This window comes from Mauremys reevesii, linkage group 3 (genome assembly GCF_016161935.1).
Source record: "Mauremys reevesii isolate NIE-2019 linkage group 3, ASM1616193v1, whole genome shotgun sequence".
Taxonomy (NCBI): Eukaryota; Metazoa; Chordata; order Testudines; family Geoemydidae; genus Mauremys; species Mauremys reevesii.
In genome coordinates, this window is record NC_052625.1 from 6865442 (window position 1) to 6889828 (window position 24387).

General features: G+C 43.4%; 1 protein-coding gene across 2 annotated transcripts in view; it reads left to right on the forward strand.

The window, feature by feature from the left end:
- SNX5 (sorting nexin 5) overlaps nucleotides 1–24387 on the forward strand; it is a 37126-nt gene that overhangs the window by 7363 nt on the left and 5376 nt on the right. For both annotated transcript variants that reach the window (XM_039530924.1, XM_039530922.1), the window contains exons 2-10: nucleotides 12814–12918; nucleotides 15479–15589; nucleotides 16234–16355; nucleotides 16886–17009; nucleotides 18959–19054; nucleotides 21025–21130; nucleotides 21217–21292; nucleotides 23178–23217; nucleotides 23300–23386. In XM_039530924.1, the coding sequence (XP_039386858.1) occupies nucleotides 12814–12918; nucleotides 15479–15589; nucleotides 16234–16355; nucleotides 16886–17009; nucleotides 18959–19054; nucleotides 21025–21130; nucleotides 21217–21292; nucleotides 23178–23217; nucleotides 23300–23386 (867 nt within the window). The remainder of the gene's footprint in view (nucleotides 1–12813; nucleotides 12919–15478; nucleotides 15590–16233; nucleotides 16356–16885; nucleotides 17010–18958; nucleotides 19055–21024; nucleotides 21131–21216; nucleotides 21293–23177; nucleotides 23218–23299; nucleotides 23387–24387) is intronic.

Sequence of the window (24387 nt, forward strand, 5' to 3'; positions counted from 1 at the left end):
TTAACAGCAAACTTAATATTTTAACAAAACAAGCATATGTCCCTCCCTTCTCACATTTATCTTCAGACTGCTTCTTGTCCAGATCTATTTTGCCCCAACAATCTTTGATTCATTGGGCTTTTTGAAACTTTTCACTTTTAGAGAGAGGAAAGGGATTGACTCTGTGTACACAAATTTGCAGAGGGACAGTAGAGTTGAGGTCTGTTTCTCATCTCTGCATATTTATTGAAAAACATTTTTGCTGTTAACAAGCATGTTACCTCTGGAGAGACAAATCCACAGTCTGAACTGCGAAACTAAGCATCTCTGATGGTATCTTTCAGTCTGAGCACGGAGTCCCATTGGGTAGATAGAAAGATTAACCTAAATAATCTATACAGAAGCCTGTGGAACCCCATAAAATTGGGTCTCTAATCCATGAACTATTGGAACTCATTTACAAAACTTTTATTAAACATTACATGAATATATTGTCTCATACTATAGAATTTATAATACCTCTTCCATGATACATTATAGCTTAAAGATGCATCTTAATTAAAATTATCTTTAGAGGTTTTTTCCTCGAGGTTTTTATCAAAAAATCAAATTTAAATTACCTCCTCCTTTTTTAAAATAAATGATTTTTATTCACTGTGCTTAATCTCACTGGCTGGGAGCATTAGTATAGGTTGGCTGCCAGCATTCTGCCATGTCGTTCAACCTGAACCACTGGTAGCCCATCGCTAAACCTACTTCCTCTAGTGCTAGCACCAGTGGAATTACAATAGTAGGATATTGTCAGAACTACATGGGCACAGCCCTTCTGACTTCTCTTGGAGAACAATCTGGATCAGTAGTAACACTGATGGGAGTTTGTCCTTCAGTCCAGTCACCTCAGTCAGCTGCTTAGTATTACTATTTTAGCCTTATTTGTTAAACAGGGCAATGTCGTCTTGCTCTTGGGGTATGTCTACGCAGGGATAAAAACCCCCATGGCTGGCCCAGGTCAGCTAACTCAGGCTCACAGGGCTCTGGCTCCAGGGCTGAAACATTGCTGTGTGGACATCTGGGCTCAGGCTGGAGCCTGAGCTCTAGGACCCTGCAAGGGTGGAAGGTCCCAAGCTTTTGAGTCCCCAGACTGAGCCTGACAGTCTACACAGCAATTTTTGGCCCCATGAGCCAGAGTTAGCTGATGTGGGCCAGCCATGGCTGTGCTGTGGGTCTTTTATCCCTGTGTAGACCAATGGTTCTCAAACTTTTGTACTGGTGACCCCTTTCACATAGCAAGCCTCTGAGTGTGACCTCCCCCCATATCAATTAAAAACACTTTTTTAATATATTTAACACCATTATAAATGCTGGAGGCAAAGCGGGGTTGGGGAGGAGGCCAACTCCTTGCAACCCCCCGCATGTAATAACTGTGACCCCCCTCCCTCCATGAGGGGTCCCAACCTCCAGTTTGAGGAGAACTGGTGTAGACATACCCTCAGTTTCTTTGCTTAAAGTACAGATTAATGTAATTGCAACTCTAAGCTTCCCCAGATAAAATCTGTAATGGGAAATGCAGTTATTCAGGTATTAATAGCAACACTAACATGCATTGCACATATGTAGTGCATGGTCCTGTTTTTCTGGTTAAATGCCTCACTAAATAGACTGCTTATAAAACATATTAAAATTTCAGGACTGATGTGGCAAAGCTAATGTTGCTTTTGGAACTAACTTTTGCGTGTCCTGACTTTATTCCGGTTGCACAACTATTTACAATATTGCATAACCTTCGGTTTCTTTGTACTGTATAGACTCTAATAAATGAAGGTTTGAGTACATCTTCTAGTAAAACTAAAAGGAAATCAGGAACTGGATGCATAGTGTTTGAAGCATGCAGCATAGCTTTACTTTTGAATTATTTATATTAGTATCTTCAGGTCACTTAATGTTTCAGATTACTGCTAGTGATGTCCATCTAGAATATTTCAAAGTGTGTTTTCCTGACTAGATGCAGGAAAAACCTCATCTAAAGAACACAGGGATCAGAAATTAAATGGAACTGAGATCTTTTTTTTCTCTCTATTTAAGAACTCTAGAACGTAGTGCTATAGTGTGTCCAATAGAAATACAACCCACTGTGAAAGCTTGCTTGTAACATTTCTTCCATATTTGTTTCTTGGCTACAATCTCTAAGATCTAGCAGCTGGCATACATTTCATTGAAATTAGGTGATCTTGCTTTGCATGAAAAGAGGGGTGGCTTTAAAGATAACTAGTTAAAAGCAAAGCCACTTCATAAAATGAGATGCATCCTGTTTACACTTTTAGTAGCAATTGGCTCTTGTTCCAGTGGCCTAGCTAATAACTAAATTTCCTAATCAGGAGCTCTTGCACATGCTTAAAATTGATGAGAAGTATGGGCTGTATATTCTTCCTGCTAGTGTCCACGTGCTGTATCCAAGTTCTGCAAAGCAAGTTTACTGATGTGGTTATTTGAAACTTTAAATAATGGCTTGGAACTCTAAACAATGGGATCATTTATTATTGCAATAACTTAAACTGTAACATCTAATTGTTTGGCATCCTTAATGTTGGGAAAATATACAGTGTTACAAATATGTAGTACTGTATAAAATCAATAACAGAATTCAGGGACTTGCACAATACTTATACTACGTGGGTTGCTGAAAGCACTTGACTTTGTCATGTGGTGCTTAAAGACAGAATTTGCAGCTATGGTAGGCAAATGCATTTGACTTTGGGAGTCTCACTTGCCCTTGATGGTACCAGTTGACTTTTGTCTGGAAACCAAGTTTTAAAAAAAAGAGTAAGCTGGAGTCAGAGTTGAGGGAACGTATTACTACTTCTGGGTAAACTTATGAACACTCTATGTACCGAAACAATCACTAAATCCAGGAAATTCAGTTATTCAAAATACCCAAACACTTGAAAGCTTAGAAATTCTCAAGGCATCTAAATACTCAAGGCATAATCAAGGCATCTAAGCAACCTTAACTCTGCCCCTCTTGCTAGAGTGCACTCTGCAGGGTGACAGGTGGCATCTGCCTCTCCACCTGCCGCTCCCTCTACTGGATTGCAGCATGCTGGAGCTGAGGAAACACAAGCACCACTAGCAAAGGGAGGTGAGCCTGGGCAACTAGTCAGCCACCTCAGGCAACTTTTCCTGCTGAGCTGTCCCCAGCACCTTCCTCCACCCACTCAGCTGCCTAAAGTGCCACTGCATGAGTGAAGAAGTAATATCTTCCAGCTGTCTCTCCCAGCCTCCCTAGAGAGCCTCACTGGATGGAGGAAGCCCTCCCACCATCTGTTTCTGGGTAGTGGGTGTGGGAGAGGTTCCTTTCTCTTCTCCACACCTGCTTCCATAGTTTGTTGCTGGAGGGCAGAAATGATGAGGTCCTGTCTGTGAGAGCCCTCTCATGGAACAGCCCCCCACACAACAGGTTCACGAACCCTGGGGGTCTAGGCGCTCTGGGAAGGTGAGAGAGACTGTTCCCCTTGAATGCCTCTCATCTAAGAGAGCACAGTCCAGTGGTCAGGGTGCTCGTCTGTGACACAGGAGACCTGGGTTCATTTCTTGCTTTGCCACAGACTTTTTTGACTATCAGTAAGTCACTTAGGGCTAGATTCACAGAAGGACTTGTGCACCAAACTGCCAATTCAGGCCTCGAAATCCTAGAATTCAGCCCCACTGGGATTCACAAAACTCCCACTGAGCTGTCACTGAGCCAAGTAGGTGCCTGAACTTCCTCTGCGCTTAAATGTTTACAGTAAAAGTTCCCAGTCTGCCTGTTTCTGCCTCTGTGGATGCACGCTGCGGCCTCGCACCAGGCATCTGGACACCTAAGCCCCACAGTGAGGCACGAATCGGGGAAAGATGGGTGTTCTCTGCCTAACTTGCCTGCAGGGTCTGATCTGGTCCATGGGCTCAGAGGTGGCTTACTGAATTGGGCCCCTATAGGTGAGGTTACACAACGGGTGAGGGGGGAGGAGGAGGTTTAGGGCCTGATAACTTTTAGCCCGGTGGTCAGGGTCTTCACCTGGTATGTGGAGACCACTGATTCAAGTCACCCTTCCACCTGAGGAAGAGGACAAATTTGAACAGGGATCTGCCACCACTCAGATGAGAACCTGAGTTGCTTGGTTTGGTATGTTCTAGTGTGGAGCTTCCTGAGTCACCCATGGTGAAACCGCTTCAAGGGGAGAAAGTGATTAAAAGCAGCCATTGGAGCAGAGGAGCTGGATCCTGGGGCTCCCACCTCCCAGGAATGTGCTCTAACCACTAGGTACAGAGTTATTCTCATGCTTGGGTGTCTCTCTGGTCCAATGATTGTTTCATTATTTATCCACAAGAATAGCTTCAACAGGAGAGACTGAGGGATCTCCACATCAGACTATCTCCTAGCCTACTGCTTGGAGCATTCATCTGAAAGGTGACAAATCCCTCCCCCGCCCCCCATGAGAGGGGGAAGACGGGGGGTGGCTCTGTTTTTTGCCACCCCAAGCACAGCAGGCAGCCTTTGGCGGACCTCCCACAGAAACTCCGCCAGTCCCATGCCTTCAGCGTACCCACTGCCGAATCACTGCGGGACCAGTGAACCTCACGCAGAAACGCTGCAGAAGGCAGCCTGACTGCCACCCTCCCCGCGACTGGCAGCACTTGCTGTGCTGGTGCCTGGAGCCGCCCCTGGGGGGGAGACTTGAACTGGTGGTGTCTCTGCTCCAGGTGAGTACCCCACTCACTGGGCTAGAGGTTGATGAGGGAGGTCTTCTCTGCTCTTCCTTCTCCTCCCACCAAACTTCTTGCAAAAATCGTACAGCTGCATAACACCAGGAAAGGAGTGGCAGCTGAGAAGTCCAAGCAGCAGGAGGGGTCTCTTTGCAACCTCGATTTTTAGATGCTGAACTCTGAGAGGGGAGGCTGGCTGGGGGGCTTGGGATATCCCAGGGAAAGGGGTGAGTCCTATTGGTTAGTTTAGACAGCAAGTCACCGAGCATGCTGGCTTTTGTGAACCCCATTCTGAAGTGCCTGTCTCTCCCCATCCATTGTGAAGGGGTCCTAGGCACCGAACTCGGGCTTCGTGAGTCTCAACAATTTTTCTAAGCACCTAAAAGTGAAGCGTGGCAATTCTCAGCCTCACCAAGCCTGTTTCTCTGTGAATCTAGCCCTTCGTTTGCTTGTGCCTCAGGTCTCCACATGTGACGTGGGGATAACAGCGCTGCTTAGCTCGGCGGTGTGGTGAGGCACAATGCTTTAAAGATTGTGATGTGCTCAGATACTGTGGTAATGGTGGGGCATATAAAATAGACTGCCTAGTTTCAACCCTCGCTCCCTCTTCTCTGATTTCTAGTCTTCTGTTGCCCAGAATTAGAGTGCCAACTAATGGGACCCTTCCCAGGATGATGAAACTGGTTTATCTGGTGGTTCTCCACCAGGGGTAGGGGTGCCCCTGGGGATAGGCAGCGGTCTGCCAGGGGGTACATCAACTCATCTAGATATTTGCCTAGTTTTACAAGAGGCTACAGAGACAGCACTAGCAAAGCCCGTACAAACTAAGATTTCATACAGACAATGACTTGTTGATACTGCTGTATGTACTAAACACTGAAATGTAATTGCAATATTTATATTTTAAATGGTTTATTTTATAATATAGTATAAATGAGGGGGAGAGCAGTTTTTCATAGTGGCTGAGACACTTTTCTATTATGTCTAATTTTTAACAAGTAGTTTTAAGTGTGGTGAAATTTGGGGTACACATGAGACTCCTGAAAGGGGTACAGTAGTTTGGAAAGGTAGATCAGTTGCTCTCAAGTGTGATCCCTTCCTCTTCTCTGTGCTCCAATCCATAAGGATGAAGGTTTCTGGGAAACTGCCTGTGCTGATGGACATTGAGTGTCCTCAAAGCCTCCACCACTGGGAGCTTGTGGGCTGAAAGACAGTGGGATGTCCAAGATGAACATCCCTCGGTTTAGTTCCAAAGTTACCTACATACATGACAAACGTGCTACTTCCTACTCTTTAGCTGACTGTCAGAAATTCAGACTTACAGAATTGAGGTTGAGTCATTGTACTAAAGGAAGGAATCCCACAGCATTTTATTGGTATTGCAGTAGGGGCCAGGAAGAGCACCCTGTGATCAACCAAGGCCCAGCTGTGCTAGGCCCTGAACAAACACAAGATTTAAAATTTCCTGTATTTATTTTTTTCCCTATTCTGGGTTTTTCACACATCATGATTCACATGTGGGCCTTGGCTGCTTGAGAGGTCTGATATTGGGGGAAGGGGATGGGGAGATACTAGTTGCTGCTTGACCAAAACAAATCTTTTATCAGATTTATGGGGATCACAATACCCATTTTTACAAATACATTGATTACTCCAATCACAAGTTGGGCAGGAAGGAAGAGAAGGCAGCTTTGAATGGAAGTTCAGACTTGGGCTCAGCAGTTGCATAGCAACTGACTCCTTGGTTAAGACTAATATAAAGTTAAAGGCTCCCCATTCTGCATTGTTAGCTGGGGCTTTAAGGGCAAAGAGGGCCATCTTAATTAGACTCCAGCTCAAATCAGATGTTTGAATTCTTTTACTTTGGAAGGAAAAATCTGTTCCACCAAGACTGGTGGGGTGGTAGCTTTTCAGGCCTAAGCTGCACAAAAGGGATATGACATGCTAGTTACTCAACGGGTTGCTTCTACAGGAAGGAACTCCACAGGATTTGATTGTGGTACAGAGATTGAGCGTGCAATCCCATGCTGATTAAAAAGTCCCTGGGTGTCTTCACATCCCTCTTTTTTTTTTCTTCCTTCTTTTGAAGGAGAAAATTAACTAGCTGTCTCTAGAACCCAAGAGTAAAACAACCTTCATTCTAATCCCCCTTCCCCTCCCCCCAGCTGAATCAGTCTCCTGTTGCTAGCTGAAATGAAGTTGAATACTGAACAAGGTAGGTCTGCAAATGTTTTCACATGCAGATCTTTGTCCAGCCACTTCCCCTCCATAGCCTTGTCTGTATTAGGAAAATGCATGTAAGCCTTTCAGTGCTCATTCAGCTACAATGGTGTGACCAGCAGTAGAAACTGTAGTGTAGACATTAGTACTTCTGCAGCTGACTGTGCCAGCTCAGGGTGAGAGGAGAACCTACAAAAGTCCAGTGCGGACATATCTTGAAGTTGCCAGTAGCACTGCTAGCATGTCTGGTTCAGAGATCAAGGCATGTGGGTCATCAGCACAGGATTGCATACACCTGGAATGTGTCCCTGCCTAGTGGAATGAGCAGCTGTAGATAACCTCTGTTAGCTTTACAGAAAGGGGGAAAAAAGTCTGTCTTCAGTCTAAATACTATAGAGAAACTTGTTACTTAAGTTAAACTAGCTTTTTTTTCTTTAGAATGAACCATCCACAAAAGTTTGAACCGTAGGCTTTAGTCAAGATCCTACAGTGACAGGTCACTTGAATTCATTACCGTCCTTCCCCAGCCTCGTTTGGACCCCTGCATGTCTCCTCTTGGTTACTGTAGTGAAACAGTGAATCATGTGTTGCAAATGTTCTCTAGTCACCAACTAATGAGAAGGCTCTTTGGGTCCTCCTCCCTTTTCACTGCAACTTTTCCGCTACAAAATAATCTCAAACAACGGCTCACAACTGCAGGACTGGTTGGGTTGTGCAACGTTTTCCTTGAAAACGAGCTGAAAGGAAGTTGCTTCCTCTGGCTTATCACGCTCTTCACAGACTCAGCAGTTTGTATTGTTTTGCCTGTCAATCCTGTTTGGACAGCGAAGCTAAGTAACATAAAGAGTAGGCTTTTAAAAATCCCTGTACACTCCTATAATGCCCTGCCAGTAACTGAAACAACTGTGAATCCTGCTTTTCTCTCATTGTTAGCTAATGCCGAACAGTTTGTGCTTCTCTCCATATGCAGCAGAACTGCACTGAGCACTGGTTCAGTTAACAAGATTGACAGCTGTGCTGTGGTGAGATCTAGTTAAACTAACCATGCCTGACAGGAACTAAGGCAGATACTGATCAAAAACTTTGTCATTGTTAAAGGCTTCAGCTGCTCCTGTTTGAACCAGATTAAGCATGAACATTTTTTCGTGTCCACACTTGCTATGTAGATTTGTGTTCTGAACCATCAGCTTCCCCCTATGTCAACAGTGGTGCTCTCAAACTATTTCAGTTGCAGTTTCCTCTGGTTCAAAGCAGTTCTTAGAAACCGTCAACTTTGGAAGATTTGAAAAGACCACTGGTGCACTCTGGGAGAGTAGGAGGACTACTTGCCTTACATTGACAATACAGCAGTTCAGACTCCTGGTACTCAGAGTTGTCGAAGGCAAGTTTAAGCCAAACAGTATCTAGGCCAGGGGTCGGCAGCCTTTCAGAAGTGCTGTGCCGAGTCTTCATTTATTCACTCTCATTTAAGGTTTCGCGTGCCAGTAATACATTTTATCGTTTTTAGAAGGTCTCTCTCTATAAGTCTATAGAGGGAGGGAGCGAGGGATAGCTCAGTGGTTTGAGCATTGGCCTGCGAAACCCAGGGTTGTGAGTTCAATCCTTGAGGGGGCCACTTAGGGATCTGGGGCAAAGATTGGTCCTGCTAGTGAAGGCAGGGGGCTGGACTCAATGACCTTTCAAGGTCCCTTCCAGTTCTAGGAGATTAGTATATCTCTAGTTATAAGTAATGGTAATAATTGAACTGTTTTATGTAAAGTAAATAAGGTTTTTAAAATGTTTAAGAAGCTTCATTTCAAATTAAATTAAAATGCAGAGCCCCCTGGACCAGTGGCCAGGAACTGGGCAGTGTGAGTGCCACAGGTTGCCTACCCCTGATCTAGACAGTGTGTTGGAGCACTTGACAGTAGCAGGGTGCACCAAACGGTTCTTACAGTAGTACATCATTTGTAGACAGTGCCTATAAGTGGCTTGGAGCCAGGCCCTTTAACAGATTAGCCTGAAAAAATAAGAATGGGGACCTTAAAACAGACATCCTACAACTCATTCATGTACTGCAGGCAGCAGATGCGTTTAGTAAAAAAAACAAATTCATGTCTGGCTTTAAAATAAACGGTCTTGTGACTATTACAGACGTGAAATGGTCAGACTTCCCTATAGGTTGGCTTTATGGGGCAGTGAGCCCTTGGGTGTTTTGCTGCATAATGGCTGATTGTACAAGCTTTCTCTGTTGCCTTTTTTTATCCTTCCATTCCTAAAAGGGCATGGTAGGGCAAGGTGACTTTAATTCCTCTTCCTTGCTTTCTACAGAATGAAAGGCAGGGGAAGCGCTAGGATTGCCAACTTGGTAATATTTAAAAACCAGACATTCCAGCAGGAGTGCTGGAACCTCCCCTGCCCTGTTTCTCTCCCTGAGGCCCCATCCCCATCCACTTCTCTTTGCTGCTGCCCAAGTCAGGAGGGACTTGCTTGTGGAGATGGGGCTGGGAGCTGCAGCTGCCCAACAAAGGTGGGAGGAGGCCCTGGCTGAGTAGGGGCTGGAGTAGGTGATGACCCATGGCCTCCTCTGCTCACAGCATCTGGATTTTGGGTGTTCGGTCAGTAGATCTGACAGGACACTGTCAGGTCCCTTTTTTGACTCAGTGCACTGTGAGTAAAAGTCAAGAACATCTGGAAGAGCATCTGCTACCAAACTGCTACAGTGTTGGAGTGTTGCTTTCTTTCCTGGAGATGTGTTCAGAATCCTTTTTAAAAAAATTATATATATATATATATAATATTATAGCCTCGTGGCTAAGTAGCTGGGGTAAATGACCAGCTCTGCCACAAACTTACCCAAGGTCACACCACAGGAAGTCACTTAACCTCTCAGTCACAGTTTTCTGAGCCCTAAAAGGGGGAATACTTCTGTTCTAATATCTAACTAGACTGTAAACTCTGAGGCCAGGGACGCTCTGTGGTAGTTTGTACCACAGCAGGGGCCCAAATTCGATTAGGCTGAGGCCCTGAGATGTTACTGAACTACAAGTGATAACTACAGCTGGCTAATAACATTTGTCTGACTTGCCTGCAGGAGCTTTCACCTCACAATGTGCAGGCATCTGTAACCTGTAAACCCAGCAAAAAGCTACTGCAGTAATGTGCCATTCCTGTTTGTCCTGGCATAGAGGGTACTCCCATGATCTGCTAGCTGAGCCTAAATTGACCAAAAAAACTAGGCTAGGCAGCAGGAAATTTTGCTTTTGTATGTGTGTCTCTCTCTTTAAAATGAGAGCAACATGCCCCTCATGCCTGGGGAAGCCTTTAAGTAAGTGTGTGGGGCGCAGGCAGGGCCCAATGGAAGGGAGGGTGCACTGAATTTTTACAGTCCTTGCACACTAATCTGGCCTCTTTCTGTCGCTGCTTGGTGTGCAGCGTGGGGAGAAGTTCTGAAGTTTAATCTGTTTTTGAGTGGGGAAAGCTTGGGCTTTGTCCTTTCAAAGAATGTCTGAGATTATGACCATAGGAATCTAGCATGCACAGCCCACTGCTCTACCAGCTGAGTCGGCTATTCTGCTGCTTAGCAAACTGGCACATGCTACAACTAAAATGGTGTCTGGTGCTAAAATGTTACATGGAAATGGAAAAGCCTCCTGGAAAGGAGGAGGAAAAACTAGCTTTATTGTTCCCTTTGCTGCTGTAGGGTGTATGGTACAGGCCTGAGACTTGACTCAACTGCAAAAAACCCACAAATTGTAAAACATCTGGCAGGTGTAGTCTGTCCTCTCCTGTTGATGCCCCGACTCAAAATAGTCTTGGAGCACTCTTAGCCCTTAGATTCAACCGCCCCCAAATCCTTTAATAGAGTGTTCCTCCAAATGGCCAGTGAAATAAATGTAAACAGTTCTGGGACTCTAAAATCACATCTTCACCCCTTGCTTCCACTCCTGATGGTACTTGTGGTGATGGAAACCTGCCAGACCTCCAGTTAGCAATGGGCTTCCAGGGTAGACAGCAAGGTCTGAATTTGTAACAGAGGAGAGGGCAATTCACGAAGGTTTGGAAGGTTTTCCTAAGTTATGAAGGGGCCCAAACAGCCTCTTCCTCTCAGTTACCTTTAGCACCCAAAGCGCCTTTCCTTAGCCTGCGATCTAAAACCTGATGGAACTAGCTGCCTCTGAGAGCTCAGTGTGGGATGTTCTTGTAAGCTTGTGTTCAGATGCTATAATACTCCCTGCATCTCTTGGCTGGCCACCTGTGGACCTTGTTCCTGGCCCTAATGATCCAACTGCTGTATCTTTAAATTGGTGTATGACTCTTCAAACTCCCATCTGCATGGTGTGACCCTAATCTCTGCAGAACTAAGGGAAGTTGTTGCCAAAATAAAACTACCCGAAATCAATTACATCGCTGTCCTCATGTACAATATTTATGGAAGATTCATGGTGTACTTCTCCAATACCTGAGCTGCAGGGGCCAGTCTTTTTGGAAAGACTTGTATCATTGGCTCTCTATATTTCTATACAGCTTGGCCTATAAATTTCAATCTCATCCTAGAGCAGTGTAGACATAACCTCAGAAAGGCAAAAAACTCTGGAAAGGGCAGGTGAAAAGATACAAGCAAAATGGTGGGAAGCCCATATTAGATTAGTTACCAGACTTTAAGATATTAATTTTTTTTTCTTTTTAATAAAAAAAAAGTCAGGGTTGGTGAAGAAGGGCTTGTTTGAGTAAGCAGGGGCGCAGGGAGAATGGCTCAGTGAATGGGAAGTGTGAGGTTGAGTAGCTGAAGGGGGCGCTTCTGTGGTATGAGAAGGGTGGCAAGAAGAAGAAACAGATTTCTGTACTCCATACTTATTGTAGCTTATAGTAAATGGTACAGGTAGTGTGTTTATCCAAACACAGGATGCTCACAAATGAGCTAAAGACTGTAAACTGAAATCTTAAGGAAAAGTGGCCAAAAGGACTGCAGGTTGGAAAAATGGCTCAAGGTGGGGAAGTGCTAGTATGGAGCACAGTTAGTTACTTGACTTCTGTACCCCCAAACATCTGCCTTTTAAATGGAACCCTAACTTTGGATCTGCCGGTCTTCCAAAGACCAATTTAATATTAACTATTCCATTTTAAAAAGTGAGCTCCAAAAGTACAACTGGGTTTGTGCCTTAGTTTGCACTCTGATAACCTGCGAAGACCCTTGGGGTTCAGTTTCTTCAGCTTGGTTTTGATTTTTTTTTAAGTCTTGTTTCTGCAGTGACCAGAAAACTAGTAAATTGACATCCTAAGACTGGAAACCGAGCGGTGGTGGAAGGTGCTTCTAATTACTTGCTCTTTTTGTAAATACATCTTTAAAACTTACTGGTGGTTGACAATTGAAAGAAATGTCTCCAAGCTTCAACACCCCTGACTTTAAGTTAAAAGTGCAAGACCTTAAACATCTGTGGTGCTGCTGTGTGCCTCTGTCCCTGCCCCAAGACCTCCAATAAAATCTTGGAAGAACAGACTTTATTCCTGTTAAACAAGCAGGGAAAACTTGAAAACAGAGCTTTGTGTATATATAAAATAAAAGGCACAAACCAGGCTTCTGAAAACCCTTTATAGGTATTTTTAAGGACTCTTCAAAAGGCTACTGATTATGTCTGTTTAAACTTAGCAAGAAGCTTCTGAACTTGGAGTTGTGTTTAGAGTGAGGAAGACTTGTAGTTCTTTTGCATCCCTTAAGCTGACGCATACAGTTAAGTATGACCATGACACATCTGTCTCAAGATTTGAATCTTTTCAAGGTATTAAGAATTTCTGGTTGTGCACTGTCTTTTTTTATCAATTTTAGATTATTGGCAAGTCAAGATAGACTTGACTTCTGACTTTAGGCTTAAATGCTTTAACTTGTGTTTTCAGGTGAGGGCTGTGTCTGTGGATCTGAATATTGATCCTTCCCTCCAAATTGACATCCCGGATGCCCTGAGTGAAAAAGACAAAGTAAAGTTCACTGTACATACTAAGGTAAGTTCCTGGTGAAAGGAGAAGGTGATTAATATACACACATGCAGGCTTAAAATCCACTTGAATGAGGCAAGTAGGAAACGTATTCTGTTGTCAAATGGGCCTACACCATTAACTCCTAGATTTTAGGTTTTCATTAAAAAAAAAAAAGGCAGGCTTTAAACATGAGGCTGTCCTGGATCAGAACAATGGTCCATCCAGCCCATATCCTGTCTTCCAACAGTGGCCAATGCCAGGTGCTTCAGAGGAAACTAACAACAAGGCAATTGAGGGATGACAGGGCATGGATCAACTCCTAGCTTCTGGCAGTCAGACTTAAGGACACCCAGAGCTGTATCTGTGACCATCTTGGCTAATAGCCATTGATGGACTTATCCTCTTTGAACTTGTCTAATTCTTTTTTGAACCCAGTTGTCCTTTTGGCCATCACAACATCCTCCTGGAGTTCCACAGGTTGACTGTGCATTGTGTGAAGGAGTACTTCCTTTTGTTTGTTTAAATGTGCTGCCTATTTTATTAGGTGACCCTTGGCTCTTATGTGAAGGGGTAAATAATGCTTCCTTATTTACTGTCTCCACACCAGTCATGATTTTGTAGACCTCTATCATATCTCCCCTTAGTTGTTTCTTTTCCAAGCAGAAAAGTCCTGGTCTCATTAATCGCTCCTTAATCACTTTTGCTGCCCTTCTCTGTACTCTCTTCAACTCCTAATCTCTCTCTTCTGAGACAGAGCACGGCACGCAGTTCAAGTATTCAAGTGTGTGGGTATGGGGGAGCCATGGTGGTGGGCTATTTTCTGATATTTATGATATCCCTTCCCTATCTTCCTAGTTCTTTTAGTTCTTCTTTTGACTGCTGCTGCACACTGAGCAGATGTTTGCAGAGAACTAGCCACAAAGGCTCCAAGGTCTTTTTTTATTTTTTTAGTGCTAACAGCTAACTTAGACCCCATCATTGTGTCTGTATAGCTGGGATTATGTTCTCCAATGTGCATTACTTTGCATTTCTCAACACTGAATGTCATCTGCCATTTCGTTGCCTAGTTACAGGTTTGAGACTCTAACTCTTAGCCAAGTCCAAAGCAGACTACGATCTTAAGTAGTTGTGTTGTAGGCAGATTTTGCCATCCCATTGTTTGCTACTGTTTCCAGATAATTTATGAATACTTTAAACAGCACTGGTCCCAGTACAGATCCATTGAAGAGCCAGCTATTTAACCCTCTGTTCTGAAATCTGACCACTTCCTGTCTTTCAACCTGTTACTGATCCATGAGAGGACCTTCTCCTTTTTATCCCATAACTGCTTACTTTGGTTTGGAACCTTGTCAAAAACTTCCTGAAAGTTCAAGTACATGGTATCTACTGGATCCCCCTTAGCCACATATTTGTTACTTTCTCCTCCTCTCCCCCCGCCCCCTGGAATTCTAGTAGATTGGTGGAGCATTTCCCTTTGCAAAAGCCATGTTGACTCTCTCTCAACAGGTTGTGTTCACTTGTGTCTGATAATTCTGTTCTTTACTATAATTTCAACTAACTTGCCTGGTACTGAAATTAGGCTTACTGGATGTAACTGCCAGGATCGCCTCTAGAGCCTTTTTTTAAATGGCGTTCACTATTCTCCAGTCACCTGGTACAGAAGCTTATTTAATTAATAGGTTATGTACCATGGATGTTAGTTCTATAATTTCATATTTGAGTTTCTTCAGAACTGTTGGGTGAATCCCATCTGGTCCTGGTGACTTACTACTGTTTAATTTATCAATCTGTTCCAAAACCACCTCTAGTGACACCTCCATCTTAGATGGTTCCTCACATTTGTCACACAAGAATGGCTCAGGTGTGGGAATCCCCTTCACATCCTCTGCAGAGACAAGTGAGTCAAAGAATTCACTTAGCTTCTCTACAATGGCCGTATTTTCCTTAAGTGCTCCTTTAGCATCTCGATTGTCCAGTGGGACCACGGATTGTTTAGTAGGCTTCCTGCTTCTGATGTACTTAAAAAATGAGCAAAAAATGTTGTTACATCTTTTTTCTAATTGCTTTTCAAATTCTCTTTTTTGGGGTCCTGCCTATTTATACTCTTACACCTTAGGAAGGGGAAGAAAACTGTCCAAATGGAACCCAAGTAACTGATGCAGGGTTGTTGTCTTGAGTTTCCAGACAGATCAGTACTGCCACTCTTAGCTTTGCTAAGCAGTGGTGGATTGAAATTAACCTCCCCATGCCTCTATTTCTTTATCCGTAAAATGGGGATAATACCTGCCTCATTCTTCTAAAGTTTGCAGTCTGCTGCTGAAAGCATTATATAACAGGTAGGTATCATTATTAATTCTGGTCAGCTAAAGTGGTATAACACACTTGTTCCTACAAAATTATCCTTTCACTGCTAAGGGAGCTATGCAAAGAAGGCTCACCTTAACTGAGGGCTAGCAACACCAGAAAAGGCAATTAGGTGTGGCCTTTACTAGTCAAAAGGCCCTGCTGTAGAAACTAACGAACAAAACTTTCTAAAAGCACTAGCTTACAAAACAGTAGGGCTTCTGTATCTCTTCTCTTCCAGACTACACTGCCAGCTTTTCAAAGCCCAGAGTTTTCAGTTACGAGGCAGCATGAAGACTTTGTGTGGCTACATGATACGCTTACTGAAACTGAAGAGTATGCAGGATTTATTGTAAGTGTTTGTTTTGCTTAGGATTGAATTTTATAATGGGACAATGGTGCACCTAAGAGGAAGTTGGTAAGGATGCTAACCCTGCTAAAGTAAATACTGCAGTATTTTCTGTCTTGGATCTTAACTATGCAGATTCAATGTGGTTGTAACATAGCTTTGCTTTTATCTTCCCTGAACTCTCTGCAAACCCTGCCCTCCACTCTTTTAAGCTCACGGTATTGGAATCCTGCAGGTACTGCAGAGTGGATTTGCCCCCATGTTGGTATCATTCCTGACCCCATAGAAGCCCTTATGGAGAGAGCGCCATTGATTACCCTGCTGCCAGGACTTTTGAGAACTTGACACTTCAGTGTTTGAGTCCAGGGGTAGCAGCTGGTGGAGAGCCTCCATTAGTACAGCTTCTCCAGGAGCCAATGCTGATCACAGGATAACAGGCCCATGTCTCCACATCATGTGACACAGGATTTGTGGGCACTCTGGATGAGCCCTATTGCATCCACAAACAAACTGCACTACACAAAACCTGGGTAAAAAGAGCAGCAGTACATTAGTTTAGTTTACAAGGTAGCTATGGAAATTCCAGGAACTTTCACTACAGAGTGATAGGTACTTGCAACTAATACGATCTATTTTATATTGACTAGATACCTCCAGCGCCTTCAAAGCCTGACTTTGATGGTCCCAGAGAGAAGATGCAGAAACTTGGGGAAGGAGAAGTTTCTATGACAAAAGAGGAATTTGCAAAAATGAAGCAAGAACTAGAAGCGTAAGTATGTAGCTGTGTGTATACACCAAAGTCAGTCTGCATCTTGATGGAGGATCTACTTGCATGGTAGCATCAACCCTGTTTAAAATAAGGTTCTGGCTTGAGGTGTAACTTCACCATAACACTTTTTTTAACCAGGTCTCTGTTTCTAGAAAGTCTTGGACTTGGTTAGATAAACCATATAAATGCCTAACAACCTTAGTACCTTTCCCAGCCCTGAAGAGAAGCTCTGTGTAGTTCAAAAGCTTGTGTCTCATCAACAAAAGATGGTAGAATAAGATTACCCTACCCAGCTTGTGTCTCTAACCTTCATAAGATGTCTTTTGGTCATCACTGTGTGAGTTCTAAAATATACTGGAAATGGCCAGGTGGAGACAGGAATGCTTGTTCAGAAGCACTAGGCCAAAACCTGAAGCATTAAATAAAATTATTTTTGTCAGAGCAACACTTTGTGCAGTGAAGTAGGTGGTACAGACTACGCATCTTCATCAGTGCTTAACTTTGAGGGTTTTTCCCCCTTTATCTTCCAGTGAATACCTTGCTGTCTTTAAGAAGACTGTGTCATCACATGAAGTTTTCCTTCAGCGACTTTCTTCTCATCCTGTGCTCAACAAAGATCGCAACTTCCATGTTTTCCTAGAGTATGACCAGGATGTAAGGAATCTTCCTCCATTTCCTCTGCTCTTCTGGGACAGGATGTTAAGAATGCAGTCAGTTTCCATGAACTCGTTTTATCAATTTTGTTACAACTACAGCAAATTCTAATGTAAACACACAATCCTACATAGGGTTTATACCAGGGGTTCTCAAACTGGGGGTTGGGACTCTTCAGGGAGTCATGAGCTGTCAGCCTCCACCCCAAACCACACTTTGCCGCCAGCATTTATAATGGTGTTAAATATATTAAAGTGTTTTTAATTTATAAGGAAGGGGGTTGCACTCAGAGGCTTGCTATGTGTTCTCAAAAATTTGAGAACCACTGGTTTATACTGTAATCTCTGTAGGATTGTGCAATCAATGTCTCAAAGAATATCCTAGGGCCAAAAATGCCATCTCACTCAAAACAAACAAACCAACAAAAAAAACTGTCAGTATTCATGACAGAAATATCATTGTTGCAATTTATATTTTGAGGCATACAAACCAGGCTCGATTGACTTAAAACGCTCACTTTAAATCAGGACTTAAATTGGCAAATGGGAAACATTGATTTAAATCACTGATTCAAATCTTGTTTTTCATGAGTACCTTTCAGTTGTCTTCCAACAGAGGCTGATTCTCATGGGTGGTATAATTTGGTATTACTTTTTGCTAGCTGGAAGGATCCACTAATCATGATTTGTGTCAAACTACATTTAGTTGGAAATCTTGGAATTCAATTTAAAATGCATAAACAGCATTGAAAAATGCTTTAAATTTGCTTTAAATGTTTTTGGACTGGATTTTTTCTTACATATTCAAACGTTTTTAATTTATAACTTATTCAAGTGAGCTTTCACTGTAGGAAGGGAATTGAATTGACTTTTTGGTCCCCATGTCAAGATTTTAGACCTTGTAGATCTCGTTCCCATACCCACTTCTGTAGATTGGAAGGGCGGGAAACAAGCTTTCAACCTCCACTTTGAATAAACTAGTAATTGAATTGAACTAGTTGAATACACAAATGAAGAAAATAACCTCTGCGTCTGTAGAAGAGGCTACTGCTAAGCTTGTTTAGCCCTTCAACAAACAATCCTAGAATATCAGGGTTGGAAGGGACCTCAGGAGGTCATCTAGTCCAACCCCCTGCTCAAAGCAGGAGCCAATCCCCAGACTCCCCCCTCCCCTCAATGGCCCCCTCAAGGATTGAACTCACAGCCCTGGGTTTAGCAGGCCAATGTTCAAACCACTGAGCGAGTGCTCTCTCTTCTCTTCTCCCCCACCCCCATGACTCCAGGTGCTTAGCCAGTGACTTCCTGGAAGACTTCAGCAGCAAACATACTTCTCAAATATTCTTGGTTTTGAAGTGTTAGAGTAATTATAGGCCTTAACATAGGTATCATAATTCAGAACTAATTTTCAATAGGATTATTTTTAAAGAAAAATGTACTTAAATTTTTTTAAAGGATTTTTTTTATCTACCCTAAAAATTCAGCCTCTTCAGAAAAGCCTGTGCACCTCAGACCCTTTGTCTTCTCCAGCTGTAGGGGCTGCTGTGTAACATGCCCATTACACAGCATCTCTGCTTTGTATGTTCCCTCTTTATTCAGAGGGATTAAATACAAGCTGTTGAAATGCACCTTACTTCTAATGCACCTGCAGCTGTGGGAAAGACTGTTATGAACAAGGATGTTATAAATTTGTCTTTGTGCTGAATTGATTAACTTCCGTGTTTCTAACAATAGTCCCTTCCTTCATTACAAGATCTCTCTGGTGCTATACCTTGAAAACAGGAATTCTAGAGGAAACTTGCAATTCAATCACTTTTAAAATATACCTGGAAGTTAGTGCAGTACAAACATCACGTTGTATGGTGCAGTGACAACACCAGTACAACATTAAACTTGAAGCTTGTCTTTGAACTGCTTTTTACTTCCCTAAAACTTTTGTTTGTTGTTTTTTAGCTAAGTGTTCGGAGAAAAAATACTAAAGAAATGTTTGGTGGCTTTTTAAAAAGCATGGTGAAGAGTGCTGATGAAGTCCTCTTCTCTGGAGTGAAGGTAAGAAGAATTGCTCCCCTTCAACAACCATCAGATACCTTTTCACTCTTGCTTTCCACTATGTAGGATTGCTTTATTCCTGGTGCAGGTTTCTCCTAGCTTTGTCAAGAGTATACTCAATAACTTGCCTACCTCATATTTGCAGTCAAATCTGAAGGATCAGTTCAGCCAATCCATTGCAGAGTTGTGAGAACACTTGATTGTGTCTGAATAGGTAAAACCTGCCTGCTAGAGGAAGTACATGACTGGCAAGCTGGGGATGAAATGGACAAATCCTGGGCTCCAAGGATATAAATACTGGAGGTGGGCATCCAAGGAGTCAGTTTTGTCCTTCCCTTAAAACAAACAAACAAAACAACTAAAGTTTCAGTACACCGTGAAGAATCGCACAGTAATATCCTGCTAAAGAAACTGCTTTGAATGTAGTTAACTCTTGGGCAAAAATGTGGTGGTCTACTGAAACTTTGCATATCTAATAGTACTAGAATGCCTCCACTCAGCTCCAGAAACCAATACACGCTACTCCTGCCTGCAAGCACCACCCTTGCAGCTCCCTTCAGCCGGGGAACTGTAGCCAATGGAAGCTTTGGGAGTGGTGCCTGCAGAGGGTCAGCGCGCAGAGCCACCCCTCTCCCCCCTGCCCAGCATGTTGGCCCCTTCTGCGAGTGGTGTGGGGCTGGGGCAGGCAGGGAGCCTGCCTTAGCCTTGCTGAGCTGCCCAAGGTAAGTGCTGACCTGCGGGAGGCTGCCCTCAGCCCTGAATACCCTTCCCAGAGCTGCACCCCAAGCGCCCTGCCGGAGCCAGCACCCTAATTCTCCCCCTCCTGTACCCCAACACTGTGCCCCAGGCTCTGCCCAGAATCCCCTCCCAGCCCAGTGACAGTGAGTGAGGTGGGGGGGGATGGAGGGGGTGGGTGTGGCATGAGCAGGGTGGGGCAGATCTTGGGTTGCCCTTAAATTTCAAAAGTGATCTTGGGCATAAAAAGTTGGGAGACCCCTGCACTAGAACAATAGAACTGTTAACATTGAGTGAAACCTTAGGAGACCGACCACTGAACCTGGAGCTTGCTTCTGAACCTCTGCCCCTTCATACAGCAATGCTAATCTCCCCTGACCTAGGCTTTTTCTAAGGAAATGACACAAAAAATCAGATCTAAAGGTCCAGCTCCTGCTGACTGTAGGTAGAGAACTAGTTATCTTTGAAGTGTTCACAACTTGGGGAGGTGCTGACTAGTGATGTCCAGCACGGAGTAGCACAGTTGTTTCCTTAGACAATGAAAAGTTCAGGTAACTCTCCACTATATTTCCGGTGGTTCTCAACCTTCTGAAGTGCAGAGCAACAGATGCACGTGCATCATGTGTTGCAGTTGCACTAATTAAGAGTTGAATAAGAGCTTTTTCTCTTCATTCTCAGTGTTAATTTTGCCTTTAACTTCCTTTGGTTGTGCTTTTTAAGTGGATTACCATGTTAATGAACTTGGCTGCACTAAATAAGTAGTAAAACACTAAACTTGATAGTACATGCTGTAATGCCAGTTATGACTGTAAGAACCATAACTTCTGAACTTCTTTTGTCATGTTTTAAATTGCTGCCCATCACACACCAGTGGCCTGGAGAATTGGGTCTGCAACATCACTGACTTGCAGCCCAGGATGCCCTGGAGCTCTTTAGTAGCAACCCAAGTTGGGTGGAGGTACGTCAAAAGGAAAATGAAAATTCAGTGCCACCAGACTTTGTAGGGGTCCCTCATCACTTCTGCATAAAGAAGAAACTTGTACTAGAGAAACTTTTTTAAGCAGCATTGGCTTGTTTCATTGTGAAGGGGAGGCTAGAAATGTGTAGCCACACTTAATGGACAGATTCACAACATAGGGGCAAAGGTTTAAAGTCTCTTACTGAACTCATTGGTAAATGAAGGCAGTGCTAATTTAGCTGTGCGATCGGTCTAACAGATCATATTCTCTTTTCAGGAGGTGGATGACTTCTTTGAGCAAGAGAAGACTTTCCTCGTAAACTATTACAACAGAATCAAAGATGCATGCGCAAAGGCAGATAAGATGACAAGATCACATAAAAGTGAACTCTTTTTACAAACCTTTTCTATGTAATGTCAGTATATGTCACTAGAGACAAAACTGACAGCGTTGTCCTTGTTCCCGCAGATGTTGCAGATGACTACATCAGCACTTCAGCTTGCTTGAACAGCTTGGCTTTAGAAGAGCCCACAGTCACTAAAAAGTAAGCAAACCCACTAATTGTTCATACAAAAGTCCAAGAGTAGGTATTCATTGGAGTACTCCAATTTTTAATTTTGTTACACAATGCACTGAATCCTGGCTTTGTCTGAGGTCCCCTCCTTGGTAATTAGTATCTCTAGTGTTGGTGTTCAGAATGTGGGATTTTTTTATTTTTTATTTTTTTAATGGTGCTATCAATATGGCACACTAACATTTCTTCCCCCCCATCCACTTCCGCTTAATGTTTTTTTTAAATAGAATCCAGCAGATTTGGACTCAAGTTTTAGCCTTATAGAATCCTAGAACTGGAAGGGACCTCGAGAGGTCATCTAGTCTAGTCGCCTGCACTTAAGGCAGGACTAAGTATTATCTAGACCATCCCTGACAGGTGTTTGTCCAACCTGCTCTTAAAAATCCCAATGATGGAAATTCCACAACCTCCCTAGGCAATTTATTCCAGTGCTTAACCACTCTAACAAGAAGTTTTTCCTAATGTCCAACCTTAAGCGCCCTTGCTGCAATTTAAGCCCATTGCTGCTTGTCCTATCCTCAGAGGTTAACAACAATTTTTCTCCCTCCTCCTTGTAACAAACTTCTATGTACTTGAAAACTGTTATGTCCCCTCTCAGTCTTCTCTTCTCCAGACTAAACAAACCCAATTTTTTTTCCAGTCTTCCATCATAGGTCACGTTTTCTAGACCTTTAATCATTTTTGTTGCTCTTCTCTGGACTTTCTCCAATTTGTCCACATCCTTCCTGAAATGTGGCACCCAGAACTGGACACAATACTCCAATTGCAGCCTAATCAGCGTGGAGTAGAGCAGAAGAATTACTTCTTGAGTCTGTATTACAATACTCCTAATACATCCCAGAATGATGTTTGCCTGTTTTGCAACAGTGTTGACTCATATTTATCTTGTGATCCAGTATGACCTCCAGATACCTTTCCACAGTACTCCTTCCTAGGCAGTCATTTCCCATTTTGTATATTATACAAAATGTGTTAGAAGCCCCGTCTAACATATAACTAAGTTTGTGCCCTGTGTATGACAAGCTTGTCTGTAGACTTGCCATGTGTCCATACATAGCCAATACTCATGGTGGCAACGAACTGTGTGTGTCCTTTGCCTGGAGCCGTAGTAGTCTGACATATGGCTGCCTTCTGGGGATGTCAGAATTTTTAGCGTAGAAGGGACCCCTAACTACCTGTAAACAGCTTGGCGAGTCTTCCATCTTCTGAGCTCCTGTAACCAGGTTGTATTGCCCTTAGGACGTATAGAGGCGCACCCACAACATGATACTTCCTAGATGCTGTTAAGGTGCATGGGATAGCTGTCGGTGTCTTCCCAGAATGCACTGATACCATTCATTGGTTGTTTGTGGGTTTGGACAAACACTAATTTATAATTGTCTGCACTGAGGCTCCTTTCTCAATGCAAGTCAGCAATGTGTTAATTTATCAGGCCAGTTTTTCCTGGGAGAGAACCATTATGTATCTGAGGCCTGAATGCCTTGCATAAATAAGTGTGGTGCAATGCAAAATGTCCACTCAAAGTGGTGTCCTGTAAGCATTATTAGCCACTTCTTTGTGGCTCTAGAGCATAAAGACAAGCCCATTGGAACAAAGAGCTTGCATGTTGGGTAGACTCTCATAAGCAGGCTAAAGCTAAAAGCGCCTTGTCTTCTCTCACTGGTTTCAGTCCAGACACATTTTCTTACCTGTACTTGAATTTCCTCATTTAAATAAGGACTCGCCTAAACCAGCACCTACACCAGTATGCAAACTTGTGTAGGTTTCTGCTCTCATGCTAAGAATCTTGTGTTCTTTAAGTGCTACGTTACAGATCTCAATGAAATGTAAGGAAATTTCTTTTTCTTTCTTTTAGGTACTTGTTGAAAGTTGCTGAGCTCTTTGAAAAACTCAGGGTAAGAGCTTCTTTGAAGATCTGTAAACCTAGGCTTCATTGTCTCTTGTTCCGTCATTCCTATTTGCTCCTTTCTTCTGTAGAAGGTAGAGAGTCGTGTGTCATCAGATGAAGACTTAAAGCTGTCTGAACTGTTACGATACTACATGCTCAACATAGAAGCAGCAAAGGTGAGCCACTTCTGCTAAGGCTCATCCTGTATTATTCCCTGAAGTTACTTAGTTACGAACTTGCTAATTAGCACGCAAGCTTGTGCATGTGTGTTCCAACCCCCACCCCACAACAAGGAATACAGCCTGAGTCTCTTCCCCCGCCTTGTTCCTGGAAAAATAGATGTGCTGTGCATGTTTTCTGGGCTTTAATCCAGCGGAACAGAGTAGAGAATTTCAGAGCAAAGTGTTGAGGGGACCCTTGACAAGCCTCTCCTCCCTCCAAAACCAGGGATCTGACAGCTGTAATAGCTCAGCAATTGTCATCAGCTGAGGGAGACTCAAGTGGTCTCAACTTCCTTTTTACCACTTAATGTAAGAAAGCAGAGCTTCAAGACAGGAGGTCAAGTCTACCAGCCGTTTTAGTTCGAGTCTCTCAAAAGCCCTTCAGGTTTCCTATTGGATTGGGTGGTTTTTTTTTAATCTTAGTTTGTAAGATAATCAGATCATAAGCAGATGTACCAACTTGAGTCTTGTTTTTGCCTTTAATTGCAACAATCTCAGGTTAGCTATTCAGTGTGTAACAGCCTTTCATCCCCAATCCTGACAGACATGTGCTGGGACTGGATGACGGGATGGATCACTTGATTGCCCTTCATTCCCTTGGAAGCATCTGGCATTAGCCACTGCCGAAGACAGGATACTGGGCTAGCTGGACCATTGGTCTGACTCAGTATGACAGTTCTTATGTTCCAAGTCCCCTGAGGGTATGTCTGCACAGCAAAGAAACTTGTGGTGGGCCTGTGCTAGCCGACTTGGGCATGCAGGGCTCAGGTTGCAGGGCTTTCATTGCTGTATAGACTTCTGGGCTCGGGCTGGAGCCTGAGCTTTGGGACCCTGCACAGTTGGAGGGTCCTAGAACTTGGTTTCCGGCCTGAACCTGGAAATCTACACCACAATAAAAGCCCTGTGAGCCTGAGTCAGCTGGCCCTTGCCAGCCACAGGTTTCTCTTTGCTGTGTA